The sequence below is a fragment of the Dreissena polymorpha genome, chromosome 9 (assembly GCF_020536995.1).
Source record: "Dreissena polymorpha isolate Duluth1 chromosome 9, UMN_Dpol_1.0, whole genome shotgun sequence".
Classification (NCBI taxonomy): Eukaryota; Metazoa; Mollusca; class Bivalvia; order Myida; family Dreissenidae; genus Dreissena; species Dreissena polymorpha.
In genome coordinates this window covers 103,193,053-103,214,136 of record NC_068363.1, presented here as the reverse complement: position 1 = coordinate 103,214,136, position 21,084 = coordinate 103,193,053, and the positions used below count along the sequence as shown (strand labels likewise).

The 21,084-nt window shown below is 34.3% G+C and overlaps 1 protein-coding gene across 4 annotated transcripts in view; it reads right to left on the bottom strand.

Annotated features, from left to right (window-relative positions):
* LOC127844586 (uncharacterized) overlaps positions 1-20,414 on the bottom strand; it is a 58,390-nt gene extending 37,976 nt beyond the window's left edge. Inside the window, exons 1-2 of one of the 4 annotated variants that reach the window (XM_052374959.1) lie at positions 20,398-20,414; positions 19,599-19,795 (exon numbers count right to left, since the gene is read on the bottom strand). In XM_052374959.1, the coding sequence (XP_052230919.1) occupies positions 19,599-19,728 (130 nt within the window). In that variant the 5' untranslated portion in view covers positions 19,729-19,795; positions 20,398-20,414. Of the gene's footprint in view, positions 1-19,598; positions 20,031-20,397 lie in introns of those variants that run through there. The other 3 variants (XM_052374957.1, XM_052374958.1, XM_052374960.1) reach the window with 3 other exon arrangements.
* Between the last annotated feature and the right edge of the window lie 670 nt (positions 20,415-21,084).

Genomic DNA, 21,084 nt, shown 5'->3' with positions numbered 1-21,084 from the left:
TTAGTATAAGTGTAGATAGAAAACAAAATTCACTCATTTCATATTTATAGGTTAAAAAACACGATTTTTAACTTAAACAAAATTATAGCAATCAGCAAGACATATTTAATGGCACACATCATCATAGATTGAACGTTACACTTCTTAATTTTTGTTTACCGGTAAAAATAATATACATGTACACAATATAACATATAATATGATTACATATGTTTACATCACATATCTTGATGTCAATATGAACTACAACAATATTTGTGAATTTGTTTTTAGAACACATACCAGGCATACAATACAATTGATTTATTATACTGGACAGAAAATTTTATAGTGAGATCACTATTAGTGAGTTTTTCACAATTAATCATAAAACAGATTTTCATGTATCTGACTTAGTTTGCAGAAACAACAAAAATGTATACATTATATTCCCTAAACATACTTAACATGTTTAATATGTTCACTTATGGATGACAGACTGTTAAAAAAACAACATAAGATACACATTGTTGATATTATGTACTACAAATGCATGCATATCAATAAAATTGTATTTTTGTTATTCCTTGATGAAAAATGACATGTTAAGTCTGGAATAAAACACTTTATCTGTTAAAAAAACAGTCAATCACAACACAATATATTGTCCATATTATCATCTACACAATGTCCAAACTGACAGTAAGATGTAAACTTGGTAAGCTCAGGTTGCACCAGGATTGGCAAAATGCATTTTCGAAGATCTGCAATGATAAAAAATATATAAATAACTGATTACTTATAAGCAACCTTCTACGAACACATCAATAATACATCACACAATGGAGACAACATACTTGTCCACAATTTATTGAAATTATATTCAATATAACACGCAATATTTGTCAATCTTCATCGTTATTTTTGTTTTTTAAATTAATCTTTGCGAAAATAGCATAACAAATTATTAATAAATTTATATCATCAAGATGAAAATATTCTTGTTTTGTACATAGTTCTCTCTGAAATCTGTCTTTAATACATCATTAAAATTCAATTGTGTATGCTTATATGTGTAAATATTTTTCCCAAACTGAAAAAACACATTTATTTCTTCAAATCAGGCTGTTCACACTATTTTTGCCCTTTCATAAATCAACCACATGTTAACATTCCCTTTTTGAATTTACTATGCAATGTCCCTCCAGGATAAAACACTTGAAATTGAGGCATGTAAAATTAACAACTGGCCTGTAAATTATTTCTCCTCATAGGCTAGTCTGGCCTGTAAAGGCCAGTCTGGCCTGTAAATTGTGACGGTCTTTCGCCATGTCTGCTAGACATGCACAGAGAACAGAAAATAGTCAATGTTCTAAATATAAAAAAATACAAATAATAGAAGTATAATGCTTATTAATTACTTTATCATACATGTATTAATTGTTGTCACCATAGTGTTGAAGACATGGATGAACTTTGCTGGTTACATGCTAATCTCTTCCTTGGCATGACTGCTTTATCAAAAGCATAAACTGTTGTCCATCCTGTAACATAATACATATTTCTTTAAATACATAATTCTCTGTTTTTAACAAAACATCCTTTGCATAAGATAATCTTTTTTTATTACACAGGAAAAACTGTTTAAAAGCTTACCACATATAAGGTAAAAAATGCAGTTTGTAAGTCTTCTTTTACTTCCAATCAAACACTCCTCCTGAATAGAAGATGTTCCGGCGCATATAGGTTATGGGTTGAAAACTGTACAAAGGTGCTCAGTTGGGTGTTAATTTTAAATTATTTACATGGTCATATCATATCTGATAATAATGAGCACATCTTTTGGTGTTCGCACGATGTCTTTTCGCTCAATCTGTATTTTTGGCTGAAATAAATGAATGAAGAGTTGCAGTTTAAAACAAGAATTTAAATATTTTTGAATTGATCATGAACACAGCCATGTATATGGACATAAGCAACTAGATCATCTGACAAGAAAAGAAACATAAACAAGAGCACCGCATAACGGGTGCCACGCTCGGCTGCGAAAGCTTGTCAGATTTTATTTTTTTTAGAGGTCTCAGTGACCTTGACCTTTGACCTAGTGACCCAAAATGGGTGTGGCGTGTAGAACTCATCAAGGTGCATCTACATATGAAGTTTCAAAGTTGTAGGTGGAAGCACTTTAATTTTAGAGGCAATGTTAAGGTTTTTGTTAAAGTTTTATATTGGTTTAAACATATTTATTCAGTTATGTGTTTTACAACATTATGTACAAGCATCTAAAGTTTATAGGATTGGAACTATAGCTAGGCTAGTAGGGTTCCTTTCCTCAATGGTATATTTACAAAACATAGTGGCGGTATTTGCATTCTAAACACAAATAATTTGAAGAATCATTCGAGTTTAAACAAGTTTATATGTATAATTGGAACCAACATTGCTAAAATATGTTGAGACAATGTAGTAAGAAAAAGCATATTGCTGGTGTGATTATGATCGAAGAAATTGATTGTGAAAACAAATGTTAAAAATAAGAGAACCGATAGTTATCCCACTCTGAACCTTTCTGAGCCTTCGATGAAAATATGGACTGCATCAAATATTGCATAGTTATCTCTGATTGAAAGATTATCATCTCCGTACAGTAATGTGCGGAGTGATATATCCGTGTATTGTTCTATAGTTCTTACTAAAGTTAATCTTATAGCTGCATAAAATGGACAAATCAGTAAAAAATGAGTAGTGTCCTCTATTTTTCCGCATTGACAAAGTGGCGATGGAACCAGATTTCTATCAAATAAATGTTTATTAAGAGAACTACAATTAGTTCTTAGACGTGTGTGCAGCACTTGCTGTCTTCGCTTACCATAATAGAACAACGGATTACTACGAGATTTGTTAAGATCGATGGCCTTTTTAAAGTCAGATATGTTATCAACAAGTTTTGCTTCGTCTGGAAGTGAATTCCAAGCAGCAATTGTTGAGGGCAAGAAGGAATGTTGGTACAGAGAAGTCCTAGTCCGAGCACCATCTAAGTGGGATGAGTTACGCAATGATCTTGTAGATCGCTCGCCAACTGATTGTGGGGACAGTGAGGACAAATATTCTGGACTAAGACCTTTGACCATTTTAAAGAAAAGAATGAGTTTGTGCTTGGACCTTCTTGTGCCAAGAGTTTCCCAGCCAATTTCGTTAGAAAGTAAATTTAAGGACACAAGTCGGGTACAGCCGGAAACAATGCGGGCAGCTTCAGTTTGAATTTTATCTAAATCATTTTTTTCATACATTGTACAATTATCCCATACAACATCTGCATATTCTAGAATTGGTCGAATAAACGTGAAATAAGTTATTTCAAGTGATCTTCGGTCAAGGCGAAAACGAAGTTTTTTTAGAAGGTTGACACGTGACCGGGCCTTTAATTTAATACATTCAATGTGTTGATGCCAGCTTCCATCATTTGACAGAATAATGCCTAAATGTGTGTGACTATTCACTTCGGGAATCGGAGTATCGTACATATTGATAGGAGCATGATAGGGTTTGTCCCTCTTACGCGATATAACAAGTGATTCTGACTTCAATGGATTGAATTTTACCAACCATGTATCGGCCCATTTTGCAATTTTGTCTATATCGCGCTCTAAAACAGCGGCTGCAGAATTAGGATTGTCAACAACGACAAATAAACTAGTGTCGTCTGCAAATAAGTGTATATGAGCTTGAATGTCATTTACAATGTCATTTATATATACAAGAAATAATAGGGGACCAAGAATGGAGCCTTGTGGAACTCCAGCCTTGATTTCGGCTAGGGAAGATGAGGCCCCGGGAACCACTACCCTTTGACGCCTTTGATACAGATAGTTAGAAAACCAGTTCAAAAGTTTATCTTTGATACCGGCGCGTTTCAGTTTTAATATAAGGCCACAATGCCAGACTTTGTCGAATGCTTTGCTTATATCGAAAAAAACCACCCTTACTTCCAATCCATCATCGAGTGCTTTACAAAACGTGTTGTAGAGGTATGTAAGCTGGTTGACAGTAGAGTCACCTGGCATAAATCCGGATTGAAATCTTGTGAAAAAATTAGTATCACGCAAAAAGTTGAATACATGTTTAAAGATAATCCGTTCTAGTACTTTTTCCATGGTATTCAGAAGTGAAATCGGGCGATAATTCGAGGGAATGGAAACGTCCCCTTTTTTGAATATTGCACAAACGTTTGACGTTTTCCAATCATATGGTACTGTTGACGACGGCAAAGACATATTAAAGAGATCACAAAGTGGCTGACTTAGTTCATGAGATGCCTCTACAAGTAATTTGTTATTAATACCATCAGGGCCACAGGCTTTACCTAAAGGCAGATTCATAAGAACGTCCTAAACTTCGCAAGCGGTAATTACTATAGACGAAATTGTCTGTTGATTTTCAATCGTTGCCAATTCCGGTAAAACGTGACCAAACTCATCTAAAGATGTCTGTTGAGCGAAGAAATTATTAAGTACTTCAGCTTTTTGAAGTTCATCAAAGACCAGTTCGCCAGCGATGTTGACAAGTGTGGGTAAAGTTTTACTAACGTTGCCTGTTAGGAAAGATTTCAGGACTTTCCACCAATCACGCGAGGAGTAATAATTGGATTTTAGTTTGAATGCAAGAGAGTCGTAATAATTTGATTTGGCGAGGCGGACAAGAGAGACTACATCATTACGAAGTACACGAAACCTAGTCCAATTAGATGTGGAATTCGTTGTTTTAGCTTTCCTATAAGCACGTTTTCGTTTTCGTATTTTTAGTTTTATTTCCGATGAGAGCCATGGCGGTTCGGCTGGGCGAACAGTAACCTCTTTGCTTGGTATACAATCAGCTGCAGTGGCAAGTACAATGTTAGTAAGATTTTTAGTAAATGTGTCGATATTGTCACTATATACGTTATTCCATTCAATATTTGATAAATTGCTTCGAAAAGAGTCGTAATTCCCTGAGTCGTAGTTCGAAATTTTACGTTTATAACATAGTGATGATGGTCTTTTAAATTTAAGAATAACGAAAACGGGACAGTGATATCTTATAGTTTGATCAAGGAATGGTTCACCAACACCAGAGAAGATGACGGATTCTTTGTTTGAAACAAATATGAGATCAATAATAGATGACGAAGTTTCAGTAAAGTGGGTGGGATCCTGTATACATTGGTCGAGTGCAAACTGTTGCGAGATGGAGTCAATTTTACGTTAAGCCTGATCAAGTTGGGTGTTTAAATTAAAATCGCCCAAAACTACAATGTCGTTAATGCCGGTATCTATTGCCAGCCCGATTGAGTCTTCAATTTTACAGAAATAATTGTTATCTGAGTTGGGTGGTCTATAAAAAGTTCCGATTAAAATTCGTTTATTAGAATGAGGTCGAACCTCCAACCAAATTGCCTCAAGATTAGTTATCTCTAGATCTGGTCTTCGAGTAAAATGAATACCATCTTTGACATATACAGCAACTCCGCCGTGTGCATTTTGAGTTCGGTCGCGGCGGACAGGTAGGCAAAAACCTGGTATAAATAACTGGTCGTTATTAATGGAATCTGAAAGCCACGTTTCGGAGAAAGTGATGATATCAAATGGTGTTAATTCTGCAGCTAGCAAATCCAACTTATGCAGAAGACTTTGCACATTATAGTGAACTAGCGACAAATTGTGAGAAGACTTTAGAAAATTGGACATATCTAATGATGAGTAACTGTGGGATTCAAGTGATGATGAGGAAGCACTAACTGATGGCCCGGGGTTTGGGTGGATATCACCGGATATAATCAGTAGAAGACAGTGCAGCCATAGGCAAAGAGTAGACACAAAAACTGCTGTATTCAATCGAAAAAAGAAGACGCTATTTTGCATTACTTTGTGACTGGTCGCACTGATACGTACATAGGTCTGTATTGTCAGATGGCACTCGGACATGGAATCAATATTAACAGCCAAAGATTTTACAAACACGGGAATATTAAGGATAGCGACGAGATAAAATAAGGTGATTGCTAGCGGCAAAAAGTAGTTGATGCGCAAGTTGGACATGACAGCTATTCTTTTCTGACCTTTGCTCATGATATACGAAACAGGAGCAAAATGAACATGTAAACAGCTGTCATGCCAAACAAAATAAACACGAGCAGGGAGTAAACTCTGGGAAGGCTCAATATGGTCAAATTATCGGTTCCATGTAAAGAAAAGCATAATTAAAAAAGCAGAAGTACAAGAAATAAGTAAGTGCAAAAGAAAACATATATTAAGACGTAGATAAGAGTGTAAGGCATTATGCAAAAAGGTCGGTCATTCAATATAATTCGTAAGTGCTGTAATAATTACGTGAATAGCTTCTTGAGAAGCATAGATGTGGTTAAAGGCATTTGTGGGTGTATTAATGAAAGTAACTGCACTTAATAGGTATACATGATACGAATATACAACGTAGTAAGAAGCGATAGAAAGCAAATTTGAAACAGAGTGAATGGTAAAAGTGATACAAATTATGTAATGTACAGACATACACGATCATTATGAACAGTATATAGAAATAAATAATTTTTCTTTTTACAAGTTGCAACAAGAATATCAGTAAAACTTATGGCTGCTGCCCAATGATGCTTTGTCGATATATGGGTTTATTGTGTGGAAATAAGTGTGACCTTGAGAAAATCTATTATAAGCCTTAGTGACATTGACCTTGACCCCAGTGACCTCAAACCTCGTCAAGAGGTAGAGGTCCATGCAAGGTACCTACATTCCAAATATGTAAGAGAGCGGAAAGTTTTAAAGGCGCTATGTGAAACTGTAACCAAAGTATGAAGAAAAATATATTATAAGCCTCAGTGACCTTGACCCCATTGACGTCAAATCTTATCAAAAGATGCCAAATGTGTAAGAGAGCGGTAAATTATTAAAGGCGCTATGACAAACTGTTACAAAAGTGTGACCGAAAATCTATTATAAGCCTCGGTGAGCTTGACCTTGACCCCAGTGACGTCAAACCTCATCAAAAGGTAGAGGTCCATGCAAGGTACCTACATGCCAAATATGTAAGAGATCGGTAAAATAGTGAAGGCGCTATGAGAAAATATCAAAAGTGTGACGGAAAATCTATTATTAGCCTGGGTGACATTGACCTTGACCCCAGTGACGTCAAACCTCATCAAAAGGTAGAGGTCCATGCAAGGTACCTACATGCCAAACATGTAAGAGTTCGGTTAAATTGTGAAGGCGCTATGAGAAACTGTAACAAAAGTGTGACGGAAGGAAGTACGGAAGTACAAACTGGCAACTATATGTTTTATATTAGAGGTCACAGTGACCTTGACCTTTGACCTAGTGACCCAAAAATGGGTGTGGCATGTAGAACTCATCAAGGTGCAACTACATATGAAGTTTCAAAGTTGTAGGTGGAAGCACTTTGATTTTAGAGCCTATGTTAATGTTTGATATTAGAGGTCACAGTCATCTTGACCTTTGACATAGTGACCCAAAAATGGGTGTGGCGTGTAGAACTCATCAAGGTGCATCTACATGTGATGTTTCAAAAGTTGTAGGTGGAAGCACTTTGATTTTAGAGCCAATGTTAAGGTTTTAGCACGACGCCTACGGCGGACGGTGGACGAGCTGGCTATGACAATAGCTCGGGTTTTCTCCGAAAACAGCCTCGCTAAAAATTATTCTAATAATTATCATCAAATTGAATGAATAACATAATACATTGCTGTCACATTGATTATTCGTTGTCACTTCAAATAAAATTGTTATTGCTTACATGCTATTGTGTGATTGCACAAAGTTTTCAAAGGAATTTTGAATGTTGATTATACAACCCAATTCAGTTCACTTTATCTTAAACAGAGGTTTTTCTGCCTATTTTGGGAAAAGGAGTCTGACCAAATTGGGAAGTTTTTATCGACAAATTTGTCCATTTTGGGAATTTTTGCTTCGATGAAACAGCTCATTTTGGGAACACATCGGGAATTTATCATGCTTAAATAAGTCAGTGGTTTAACAAATAAACTTGTTTTTATTTGTTATTTCCTCTTTTTTATATAAACACATGCAATATTGGGCATGTTCAATGTTTATTCAAGTACTGCAATTTTGTCTTTCAGTTGCACTCTGAGCTAAGAACTGTACAGTAAAAAACTTACAGCAGACATTTTTGACCAAAACAAACACTGGTTAGTCACACAAGTAACAGCATAATTTTGGTCTGCTTTCTGTTTTTGAAAGCATCATACAGCTACTCCAATGTTTTGTCAGTCAGGTCTAGACTTTCAATGCAGGAACAAAGTGTAAGCATCAGATGAGTAAGTTTGGTTTGTGTGGTAATGAGGAGCACAGCTGGTTAATAATAATCTAATTATCATAAGTCATGAAACACTTCTTTCTCATAATCTAATAATCATAAGACACTTCTTTCTAAAAAAAAAAAAAAAAAAATTTTTTTTATAATTTCAGTTTGGGATCGGGTCCGTTTGCTTTGGGAATGCCTCCGTTTTCCGGAGGCGCAGACAGTGCTGAAAAACCCGTGGTAAAGTACATAAAGTACATAAAGTGATAGAATAATACTGAAAGGGTAATATATCGACACAACTTTTAAACGAAATGTCATTACTTTCATTATAGAAATTCAAAAGTTCAACAACAAATGTTAAATTGAGAAGTGTTTTGGAATTTGACAACTTTCGGGTGAAACACACAAACTTGATCATATAGCAATAGTGTCTAAAATCTTCATTGTGACACCCACAAGGCCACAACGGCTCATACACACACCATGATTGATGGAAGAGATTCAGTTTACCAACATTTGCAATTTGTTGAAGAAAAAAAACTCAAAAAGTAAGAAAAACTCACCTTTAAAAAAGCAGGAAGTTTATCAGAAAATGAACAATGTCGAACTGTGCCCTACTGTATTGATTCAATGTATAAGCTGAGGTTATTTTAAACCATATAAAAACCATAAGAAAATACGGAAAAGTATTGTTCCCTTAACTTAAATACCATGGTTTAGGTTATTCTTCAAAATTAAACTATTGTTTGATCTCAGGAAGTGTGTTGACAAAGTACGCAAAACGGTCATCACAAGTTAAAGTCATTATGGAAACGACGTCAGCGCAAAATTGGTCAAAATCTCATTCCCAGCCACATAGTGCCTGTAGTGTAACGGTTATCAATAAAGCAATAAACCGTGTAATCGCTGTCGTCTTGTAAAAATGAAGGAAATACGCGTTTACCAAACCTCGGACAGCAAAAGTCTGCGCTGTTGTTAGAAAAACCAAAAAATAAATATATTTTGATTATGTTTTGTTTTTATATGTAACACTGGTGGTATTTATATATTAATTATACTTAATTATATTGTTCCACAAGTGCGGGTTCGTTAATGTTCAGGAAGATTTAAGACATGTAAACCTTTTATAAGGTTGTTTTATACTTTATTATAGTGCTACATATTAAATATTCAATGTTGAATTCCAGATATGATGACAACCTGAAATTAATAATAACACAAATTATAGTAAAATAACATACATAATAATATGATGGTCATCTAGTGGCTTTTATACAAAGTTGCATAGAAAACCATATAATGATCAATATAAAACATACATATCCGCTTTTATAATACATTCATGACTTTAACAATATTTCAATATTGTTTTACCATTTATAGAATGGCTGCTTTACCCTCACACACTGATCTTACACACAGGATTCTCCGTGCAGATGTTAAGCTCTGCAAGTTAAATGCATGTGCTAATAAAGCATACAGAAGTAGTGACTAAGATAGGAAAGAGCAATTCTGAGAAGTGCTGCCATTTTGCCAAGTCGCGGAAACACATTACAAATTAATATAAATGTACAATATATTAGATAATTACTTGTACAACACAAATCAATTAGCCACAATCTTTATAAAAACACTATTGCAACCAAGAGACTTATACTAACCTCAAAGAAGCACGGCTCTTAAATTACATTTGAAAAAACATGTCCTTCCAGCTCAACCCATGAAATACTACTGCCAGAGCGGGAAAGAAAACTTGCCCAACAGATTCAATGTACAGGAAAGAAAATAGGCTAAAAACAACTATGCACACAAGGGAGACAACTTTTAAATAGAATTTGTGATTGGTTACACACTTCCCCCAGCTCAGAAATGATGTCCTCATCATAACATGTGTATGTCCATAATATTTGTCAAATGTCACAAGAATTGTCCCTGTCACATAACATAGTCTGTCTTACATAAGAAAATACAAACTTACTATGATACAGTACTATACCAATACAATAAAGTAAGCATTACACCAACTTACAATACATTACCACTACAATTGTACAGTAACTAACTATACAAGTACAAATATACAACTCGTAAAACTAGATCTGTACATACTACAGATACAGACTACTAATACTTACCATGTAGCCAGCACATTTAGCTCTCCTCTGTCTTTAATATGTGTACTCACATAGACTAACACATATTTAGAACAAAATAAAACACACAACATAGAATATAACATAAAATTATGTATCAAACATCTGGTTATTTGATGCAACACAATGCATACCGATTGTAAAAAAACACACAATATAATACACACATGAAAAGCAACAACAAAATTTCACATACAATATCATTTTTACACAGTGAGTTTGCAAATCTATTGCATAATACTATTTATAATTCGTTTTACCATATCTGGGCTCATTGTTTAAATCAATTCACTGTTCATAAACTCTTCGAGAATAGTGAACCATGAATTTTCTCGCATATTTACACATGCATACATTTTAAAATCTTTATACCTATCTGGGACATTTCATACTCTGTCTGAACTTCTTGGTGCAGGTTTTGGTATCTCTCTTCCATCTTGATCTTCAACACGCTCTCTAACCTCATTCGATGACTCGATTACGTCATTCACTTGCACACTCTCCCTTTCTTCAGTACTTGGTTCTAATACCTCCTTAACATTTTCAGTAAGAACAGGGCTTTCTTCTACATTTACACCATCTTGGTCTTCACTTGTAACTCCTACATGTTCAACATTTTCAAATGTACTGTCATCTTGAATGACAGTATTTGGACATTCAGTATGTCCATTATCTGATACATGAACTACAACTTGATCATCCGTAACAACGGTCTTCGCTTCGGCGTCCCCAAATACAAGTTGCACTAGTTCATCTTCTGACTCAGTGACGTCACTTTCTTCCCCATCAAGTTTCTCTTTTACAGAAACATTTTCTTTATACTCGTCCGGTACCGGTTCTTTCTGTCCTGCAGAATCATTTATCCTAATGATTTCTTCATCTTGATTTGCAACCAAATGCAAATGATTTCGATGTAGAGTTTTTATACTTTTTGTTTCTAAGCCCTGAACTTTATAAACTGGCACATTATCATTAATTTGTTCAATTACAGTATAAAGTTCTTCTTCAAATTTGTCTGATATCTTATGTTTTCCTTTGAAAGCAAGTATCTTGACCAAAACTCTGTCTCCTACTTCAAGTTTAGCTGCTTTAGCTTTCCTGTCATACACTGACTTTTGTTTAAATTTTGCTTTATCAATGTGTTTTTCAACAATATCCCTGGTTTTCTGCATTCTACATTGCAAATTCGCAATACATTCTGAAAAACTTTTTTGATTTGAATCAGGGTTTGCTTTCTCAAAAACAGCATCAATAAACAATTTTGGTTTACGACCAAACATCACTTCAAAGGAGACAATTTAGTGGACTCATGAGGTATGCAATTATAGCTATATACTAAAGAGTTTACATATTTCTTCCAATTTTGTTTTTCTAAATTGTCCAATGATTCAAGCATGTCTAAAAGTGTACGGTTGAATCGCTCTGGACCAGAGTTTCCTTGTGGATGATAAACAGAAGTATGTGATTTTTTAATGTTTCCAATTGTACACAATTCTTTGATGATTTCAGATTCAAAGTTGGCACCTTGGTCACTATGTAACCTTGTAGGTATACCATAGTGCACAATGAAATTATTATAGAATATTTCTGCAGTAGTTTTTGCAGTTTGGTTTTTTGTTGGTATAGCCATGGCAAACTTAGTAAAATGATCAGTAATAACCAAAATATTTGAATATCCACCCTTACAAGGTTCAACACTCAGAAAATCAAAGCAAACTAACTCCAAAGGATATGTGGTATTAACATTTATCAAAGGAGCTCTGATGTTCGTTGAGGTTTTTCTTCTCAAACATCTGTCACAATTTAAAATCCAGTTTTCAACATCAGTTAACATAAATGGCCAGTAAAAACGCTCTCGCAGCAAACGTGCTGTTCTGTCTTTTCCGGGATGACCAACATCCGTGTGTAGACCACAAAGAACTTGTTGCCTATAAACTATAGGTAAAACTAATTGTTCAACAGTTTCATCATTTTCCCTAATCTTTCTAAATAAGATTCCTCTTTTAATGACAAAATTACTAAATTGTTTTTTCATTATTTGGTCTTCTCTGGAAAAACATTGTGGAATTATTTTATCGATGGTGGCTATTCTCCATTTGTCAATCAAAGGATCCATTCTTTGTTGTTTTCTAATTTCTCTTAGTTCAATTTGAGCCATTGGCTTTCCAGGATTTTCAGTAATTTCAACAATATTGACATTCATTGATGGCAGTAGTTCTACAAAAGGTGGTGAAATAAAAACCACATATTGCGTTCACTACATCAGTGTCCATTGAATACTTACCTGACTCCAGTTGAGAATATGGATAACGGCTCATAGCATTCGCATCTTTGTTATTTATATATCTACGGTATTGAATGTCAAAAGAAAAAGAACTTAATGCTGATACCCCACGTTGGCCAGTAGCATCTAATTTAGCAGTTGTTAAAATATATGCTAACGGATTATTATCTGTTAACACACGAAAGTGATTGTTGGTCAAGTAATCAGAAAACTTTTCTGTTACTGCTCATTTTAGAGCTAAAAACTCTAATTTAAAAGCTGAGAAGTTTTTTTCAGATGGGGACAAAGATCTACTAGCGTATGAAATTACGCGTTTGAGCCCATCTTGTTCTTGATATAAAATTGCACCAAGTCCTTTGGAGGAAGCATCAGTATGCAATTCAAAAGGAAGTTTAAAATTGGGATATGCCAATACAGGCGAAGAAGTTAAAATACCTTTCAAAAGTTCAAAACTTTTCTGGTGATCTGCACCCCATTGCCATTCTTTTTTAGACTTCAATTTCCCTTTTTTTTCATTAGTGGGTGGAAGTAAATCCGCCAAACAACGTATAATGGTGCTGAAATCTTTTACAAAACGACGATAATATCCTGCAAAAGCAAGGAAACTTCGAAGTTCATCTGGATTTGTAGGTGTTGGCCACTTACTAACTTTATCAATTTTTTCAGGGTCAGTTTTTACTCCATCACTGCCCACAACATGACCCAGAAAAGATACATTCTTTCTAAAAAAATTACACTTTTCAGGTGCAAGCTTCAAATTCCAAGATTTTAAACGTTCAAATACTTGTTCTATATTATCCAAATGTTCTTTGTAAGTTTTGCTAAAAATAATAATATCGTCAATAAAAACGACACAAATTTTCATGTTTAAATCACCAAGACAATCAGTCATTGCTCTCTGATATGTGGCAGGCGAATTCGTCAAACCAAAAGCCATTTTATTAAACTCCCAAAGTCCAAATGGTCCTTAAGTAAATGCTGTTCTTTGTTTATGTGATTCTTCTATTTCAATTTGGTGATATCCTGACTTCATGTCCAACGTAATAAAGTATTGAGCACCATTTAAACAATCAAATATTTCTTCAAGTCTTGGCAAAGCATAAGAGTCTTTTATTGTTCTTTCATTCAAAGTTCTGTAATCGACACACATTCTTAATTTCCCATTGCGTTTCCTAACCAAAACAATTGGTGAAGCAAATGGTGACTTTGATGGTCTAATTACACCACATGAGTGTAATTGTTCTAAGTGCTCACGCACTTCGTCAACCATACCAGGCGGTATACGCCTATGACGCAATTTAAAAGGTGTGTCATTCGTCAAGTCAATTCGGTGTGTAGTTTCTGAACACTGACCGATATCTGTATCACTTGTTGAAAAAATATCTTTATGTTTTAACAACAAAGTTTTTATTTCAACAATTTGTTCAGCAGTAAGTAGACCATTATTTTCGATCACAATATTGTGAACAATTTCTGATCTTTTGTAATCTAAATCACTTTCTTTCATATTTGTAATTTCCGGTGCTATGGTTACAGGTTGTAACTCCCCTAAATTTGCTTTACGTTGAATAGCAACTGTGTTTGTTGTCAAATTTGACAATGTGACAAATATTTCATTGTATTTACCAAATTCAAACACATTCACAGAAGGTGTAACATCAATGAAATCTGGAATGTGTGCATCAGTACAAGCTACAGTTATAACACTTGAAGATGGATAAGCAATGTGTTTATCTGTATAACATTTAAAATTTCTTACTTCATTTGGCTTCAACAACATAGTTTCTCTGTTCAAACTTCTTACAATTGCAACTCTGCCATTGTTTCTTTTTAAAGACTTTTCTCTCAATGAAATAGCTCTAAAGCTCAAATACCATGGTGTATGTAACTTAGCTTTCTGTAAAAACTGTTCACCAAATGTATCATGACATTCTTCCAACAATCTGTTCACAATATTGGTTCCCAGAATAACTGGTACTTTTGAAGAATATTTTGTGTCGGGTGACACTAAAAATAAACAATAACTTGGTTTCCTACTCTCAAGTCCTTCACAAATGTGTACTTCAAGTTCAACAAAACCAAGATATGGCAACTGATTACCATCAGCACATTCAATGTTAAGTAAATCATTCAATGGCCCCAAGCTGATGTTTTTAAAATTATTGTTGTAAAAACTTTCTGAAATGATACTTACACAAGATCCAGTGTCTAACAATGCTCTGGTATTGATGTTACTTAACACTATACTTACCTCGCTGATCTCCCCTACTAATGTGGGATCTTTCATAGATTTAGTGCTCAGGTTCGATCCCCTAACTGGAGCACAGTCTAGTTTGGGCACTGAGCTTGAAAATGTCCAGTTTGTCCACATTTATGACAGGATCTGGCAAACGTAAAACTGGAGGTTGGCCTAGAGGGTCGAATATTTCTACCTACCTGACTTCGGAAACCCCGCCTTTCCCCTCTATTTGGATAAAACTGTCCTCGCCTCTCACCTCTACTGGTATAGGGTCTGTACTGAACATACTCATACTTACCTGATTTTTCATTTTCAATTTTATCTATGCGTTCATTTAATTTTTTTCAAAAGGTTCTTGATTTCATTTATCTCAGAAGTTTCAGGTGTTACCACTGGTTTACAAGGTTTTGTTTCACTATTCTTTTCATCAATCAAATCCAATTCTTATTTTCGCAGCTCAATTTTAAAGGTATCATAATTGTTCACAGTATCATGTTTGTATGCTGCCATGTGTTTCAACTCTTTTCTCAAACCTTGGTATAAAACACCTTTCAAAATTTCAAAATCATTCTTTTTAACACCACCTACACCCACAGCTTTATCAAAAAGATCTTCCACTCTCGATGCAAAAGATGACACCGATTGGTTTTTGTGTACAATTATACAAACTTCTTAGAATAACTTCCTTACTTTCAATGTCACCATATACACTTTCTAATTAAATCAAAACTTGTTGAAGATTCACTCCAACACCTAGCCTCCTAAGACTTTCTGCTGCGTTTCCTTTGGCAGCCTTTCGTATACCATGTAATATTTGTTCTTGACTGAACAATTCTTCAGCCAATAGAGAATCAACTTCAAATTTAAAACATGGCCAAGAAACTTCTCCCTTATTTTGTTCCCCACTAAAATTTTGTATTTTAGGGAAATTAAAGGATGCAAACTGTCCCCCATGAACATTACTTTCGTTATCAGTATGTACAGGGTCTTGTTTTATAATCACATTAGACTTTGTTTTTGGCTTTACTACACTAAAATTGTGCATAAAAGTAGCTAAGTCGGCAGCTGTCTCAAACTCTGTATCAATATGAAGCTCTTCAAAAGCTTTCAATAATTTTAATTGAGCAGCGGTAACTTCAGTACCACCAGATGCTTCATTTGACTTCAAATCCTCGCTAGACATGTTTCTACTATTACTAGACTTCAATAAAAAAATTGAATATCACTTCACTACCTCCTCAAGTCACCACATACAGCAAACTCATATAAATTACACATCATAAAACTAAATAAATGTTCACATAACATTTATTGATTATTGGTATACCATATACTCAATAAACACCATACAATTGTCCCTTGAGCTTGAAATCCAGTTACCCATGTACTACAAATTAAAAAAAATTCAATCTCAAAACACATTACGCCAGTGTCATTTGAGCTGTTCACAATAAAACACAACTTCACAATTCAACACTTTTCAAGACCACGATTCGCTTTGAATGTTCACGCCAAATAATTGTCAATTTCACACTATATTGTTCATACACAGGCACATATTTATTACGACACAACAATGTCCAAATATGCTACTTCAAGACACTTTATTTCACTGTGCACACACAAGTTGTTTGCATAATACAATGTGTAATTTATTTCTGTTGAATGTGTGTAATGTCAATAACACATCACAATATAAAATAATTGAACACAGTATTCAACTTGAAATTATTTCTACTCCAATTCCCTTATTCCAGTTTGTACCCACTTAAATGCTTCAAATACAAACATCACACGTCAACTCAAATGCAAAATAACTATTTCCCTTCCACATGCAAGTTCAATTTCAATGAATGGTAATGAATGTCACAATAAACATCCAAGTACAAACTATATCAAATATTTTTCAAATTCAGATTTAAATAAACCACATTAAATGCCATAATAATAAAACAAATTGCGAATAATTGTTTAATATTTGACGTATTGTTGTTACTGTTGTTTATTATTGTTGACTACTATTGTTGTTGTTGTTGATCACTATTGTTGTTGTTGTTGATGATCATTGTTGTTGTTGTTGTTGATGACTACTGTTGTTGTTGATGACTACTGTTGTTGTTGATGACTACTGTTGTTGTTGTTGATGACTACTGTTGTTGTTGTTTATATAGCAACACCTACATTCATGCCTTATGCCACAACAATTATTATTTATTTATTTTTTTTATTTTTTTTTTCGGTCACTGATTTAATTATTCAACCAATATTTCAATTTAATTTTTTTCTGTTTCACTTACCTTGTAATCCACACAGCATTACTACAAGAACCTATGCATCATGTCTACACTACACAAAACTACTACCATTCATGTACATTGTACAACCAAAACACAGTTTTACTATCTGTGTATTCCCTAAAAGGAATTACTACTACAAAAGACTGGTCAGTGAATGTCATTAATAAAGTCAACCAATGAAATGTAAGAAATTATGTGATGTCACAAAACACCAAAATTATCAAGCAATCAAACACCTTGTAAAAGTATAACACAAGATTAAATCACTGTCAAACAGATTGATCCAGTTTTAAGAATTTGTATACAAAAGGTGAGCAATTTCCATGAAAAAAACAGACACCAACACTGGAAGGTTGCCAATAGTTTTACTTTCTTAATACACCGTGAATTAAAAAAAATAACTTATTTTAAAGACAATAGCAGCATTTCTACAGAATTAAATGCAATATTAGTTAATTAACTAGGTTTTATATTAAAATAGAGATATTTCATCACCAAATATTAATATATCATGCAAGTGAACCTTTCATACAAAAACTCTACGCACGCTCAGTTGACCTGGATACTGTACACAATTTGTTTCAGCCACTAGATGCACAATTGTTTAATAGTTCAATGTTCACATTAATGGAAATTTGAAATGTTAATTGTTCCCATCTTCCGTGAAGATCTAACGAGCAGGATGACGGTGTCGAAGATTTGCGTTATGAGGGCAAAATACCCACAAAATAGTCCAACCAGTATAACTGGAAACTTGAAACAAAAGCGGCAGCACAATGGCCACTTAAAACTGCACCATAACGTCCAGGTGAAGTACAAACATCTGCAGATGGAACAGCAACAAACAGCAACCCCATGTACAGTACATGTACATACGATATCTGGTCTGCCAACCCGAGCGGCTCCTGCTCCTCCCGAAGCCGAAACTCGATGTCCTCGTCGATCACATTTTGCAATATGTCGACAATAGTTGAAAAAATAGTTTAGCACAAAGTAGCACTTAAAATGTCTTTAAATTTAAATTCTGTTAAAAACACACGTTGGGCGCCATTTTGTAACACTGGTGGTATTTATATATTAATTATACTTAATTATATTGTTCCACAAGTGCGGGTTCGTTAATGTTCAGGAAGATTTAAGACATGTAAACCTTTTATAAGGTTGTTTTATACTTTAATATAGTGCTACATATTAAATATTCAATGTTGAATTCCAGATATGAAGACAACCTGAAATTAATAATAACACAAATTATAGTAAAATAACATACATAATAATATGATGGTCATCTAGTGGCTTTTATACAAAGTTGCATAGAAAACCATATAATGATCAATATAAAACATACATATCCGCTTTTATAATACGTTCATGACTTTAACAATATTTCAATATTGTTTTACCATTTATGGAATGGCTGCTCTACCCTCACACACTGATCTTACACACAGGATTCTCCGTGCAGAAGTTAAGCTCTGCAAGTTAAATGCATGTGCTAATAAAGCATACAGAAATAGTGACTAAGATAGGAAAGAGCAATTCTGAGAAGTGCTGCCATTTTGCCAAGTCGCGGAAACACATTACAAATTAAAATAAATGCACAATATATTAGATAATTACTTGTACAACACAAATCAATTAGCCACAATCTTTATAAAAACACTATTGCAACCAAGAGACTTATACTAACCTCAAAGAAGCACGGCTCTTAAAGTACATTTGAAAAAACATGTCCTTCCAGCTCAACCCATGAAATACTACTGCCAGAGCGGGAAAGAAAACTTGCCCAACAGATTCAATGTACAGGAAAGAAAATAGGCTAAAAACAACTATGCACACAAGGGAGACAACTTTTTAATAGAATTTGTGACTGGTTACATATACAAAACCAGAAAGTTTCGCGAATTTGCCCAGTCCCTGTGATCTTTCCCCTGTGATCAGTTGTGGATCAGTTATTAATTAAAACAATAAGCTTTGCATTATTGGCAATAAATGTTGTAATGAATGTAATAGGCACAAATGCAGTACTTATTTACACTAATTTACACAAAAAATCACCGCTATGCAAGATATTCTTAAAACAAAAATATATACATTGATTCGTCAATAACTTCTCCTCCCATAAGCGAAAAAAAATGCATTACATACTAGTCGCCGCACTTCAGTGCGACGCCAATGATCGGCTGTTTTTTACGTTGACATATGATATTCATAAGTGCATTGACAGTGAATAAGTCACACCACGTCTGGGGAGCAATATAGTTGAAATATATCCGTGTATATAATGGCCCTTTTGATAGAGCAATAAGAATACATACCCGGACAATCAGCAGAGGTTTTCATCTCTAAGCTTGCGGAATTCTCCAATGTATCAGGAAGGCTGAACGACAACCGATGAAACGACACCAGCATGAACAGAACTACTACACATAACACATTTACATCCATGTTTTCGGTTAGCAATCTGTTTGTGTGCAGAAATTAATGTAGCGTTTGATTCAATTTCTGTTATGCACTACGTTAAATCAAATGCCTACCTGGTTTTTATAAACCTGCACAGTATTATGTTAAATCCAACCCTGGTACCCGGTTTGTACTAAAATAGTACGATTGACTTCTTCCCCTAATACTACTTGGCAATGTCGGCAAAGATCGGAAACCAAAAATGAAAAATCCGATCCGTTTTCTGAAAAAGCGTGTTACACACAAACATGTAATGTCTAAATTTAGCTCTAGTATTATGTGACGTTAATAATTTTATATATGTATGTTACCACTATGTATGTAGGCTTATATAATAGCTGTTTAAAATGAACGGTAGATTAAATTGATACAGTGAATGTTACAGCTTATCACACTCTTACAAAACATCGTACACAAAGTTCATTTTTCGAGAAATTAATCAAATGTAAGCTAGGCGTACATTTCTTTCCCGACCAAATCAAATGGAAATAAAATTAATCGCCGATAGGCCGGAATATATTTATGGAATTTTCGCATTTGTTAAATAATACATACTCTGAGCAGAATATACAACGTTCCATTTTATGTTAAACACGTATCAAATGATCGAGAGAATAACCGAATTACGATCTATTTTATGAAATAAAGCGTTACGAATGTTCACGGTTGGCAAATCCCCACTTGTGTGTGAAGACATGTTGCTACGACAGATAGACAGTGTGTAAGGTTCTACGACATATATAGTAGTGGGCGTGCCGGTATCGGCGTTGTGCTTAGAGTAATATGGTCGTTATGCATAGTATTAATTGACGTTTTTTTATGCGTATTATTGACAACCCTTTTTGTTCGCTTTAAACCCTAACTTTGATGTACAGAGAAAATTCTCTTTCTCGTACTTGATTTATCATTTAAACAATCAAAAGTATTTTTTTCATTCAACTGCACAGATGTAATATGTTTGCACTTTCTTTAAAGGGACCGTCAACCAAGAATGACGAAAAAAGAAAAGTTCTTAAATACCTTTTTTATAATTATTAGTTTATATTGATTGAAATATCACGACTGGTATATTGCATTACTTGAAAAAAGTTCATATTTTTAGTAAACTCGGTAATGAAATTTCGCCATGTGAAATCGAAAGTACATCGCAAAAATAGGTGACATGACGATATTTAACATGTTTAAAATATGGCGGCCGGTGACGTAGTACACAATTTTGTGACCTCTGACCTACGCATAATTTAACACTGAAGAGGCACAGTAAAACAGGCCAAATAAAAGTAATTAATAGTTTTTGTACACTTGATATATTTAGTAATGGAATGGGATGAGTTTCGTTGA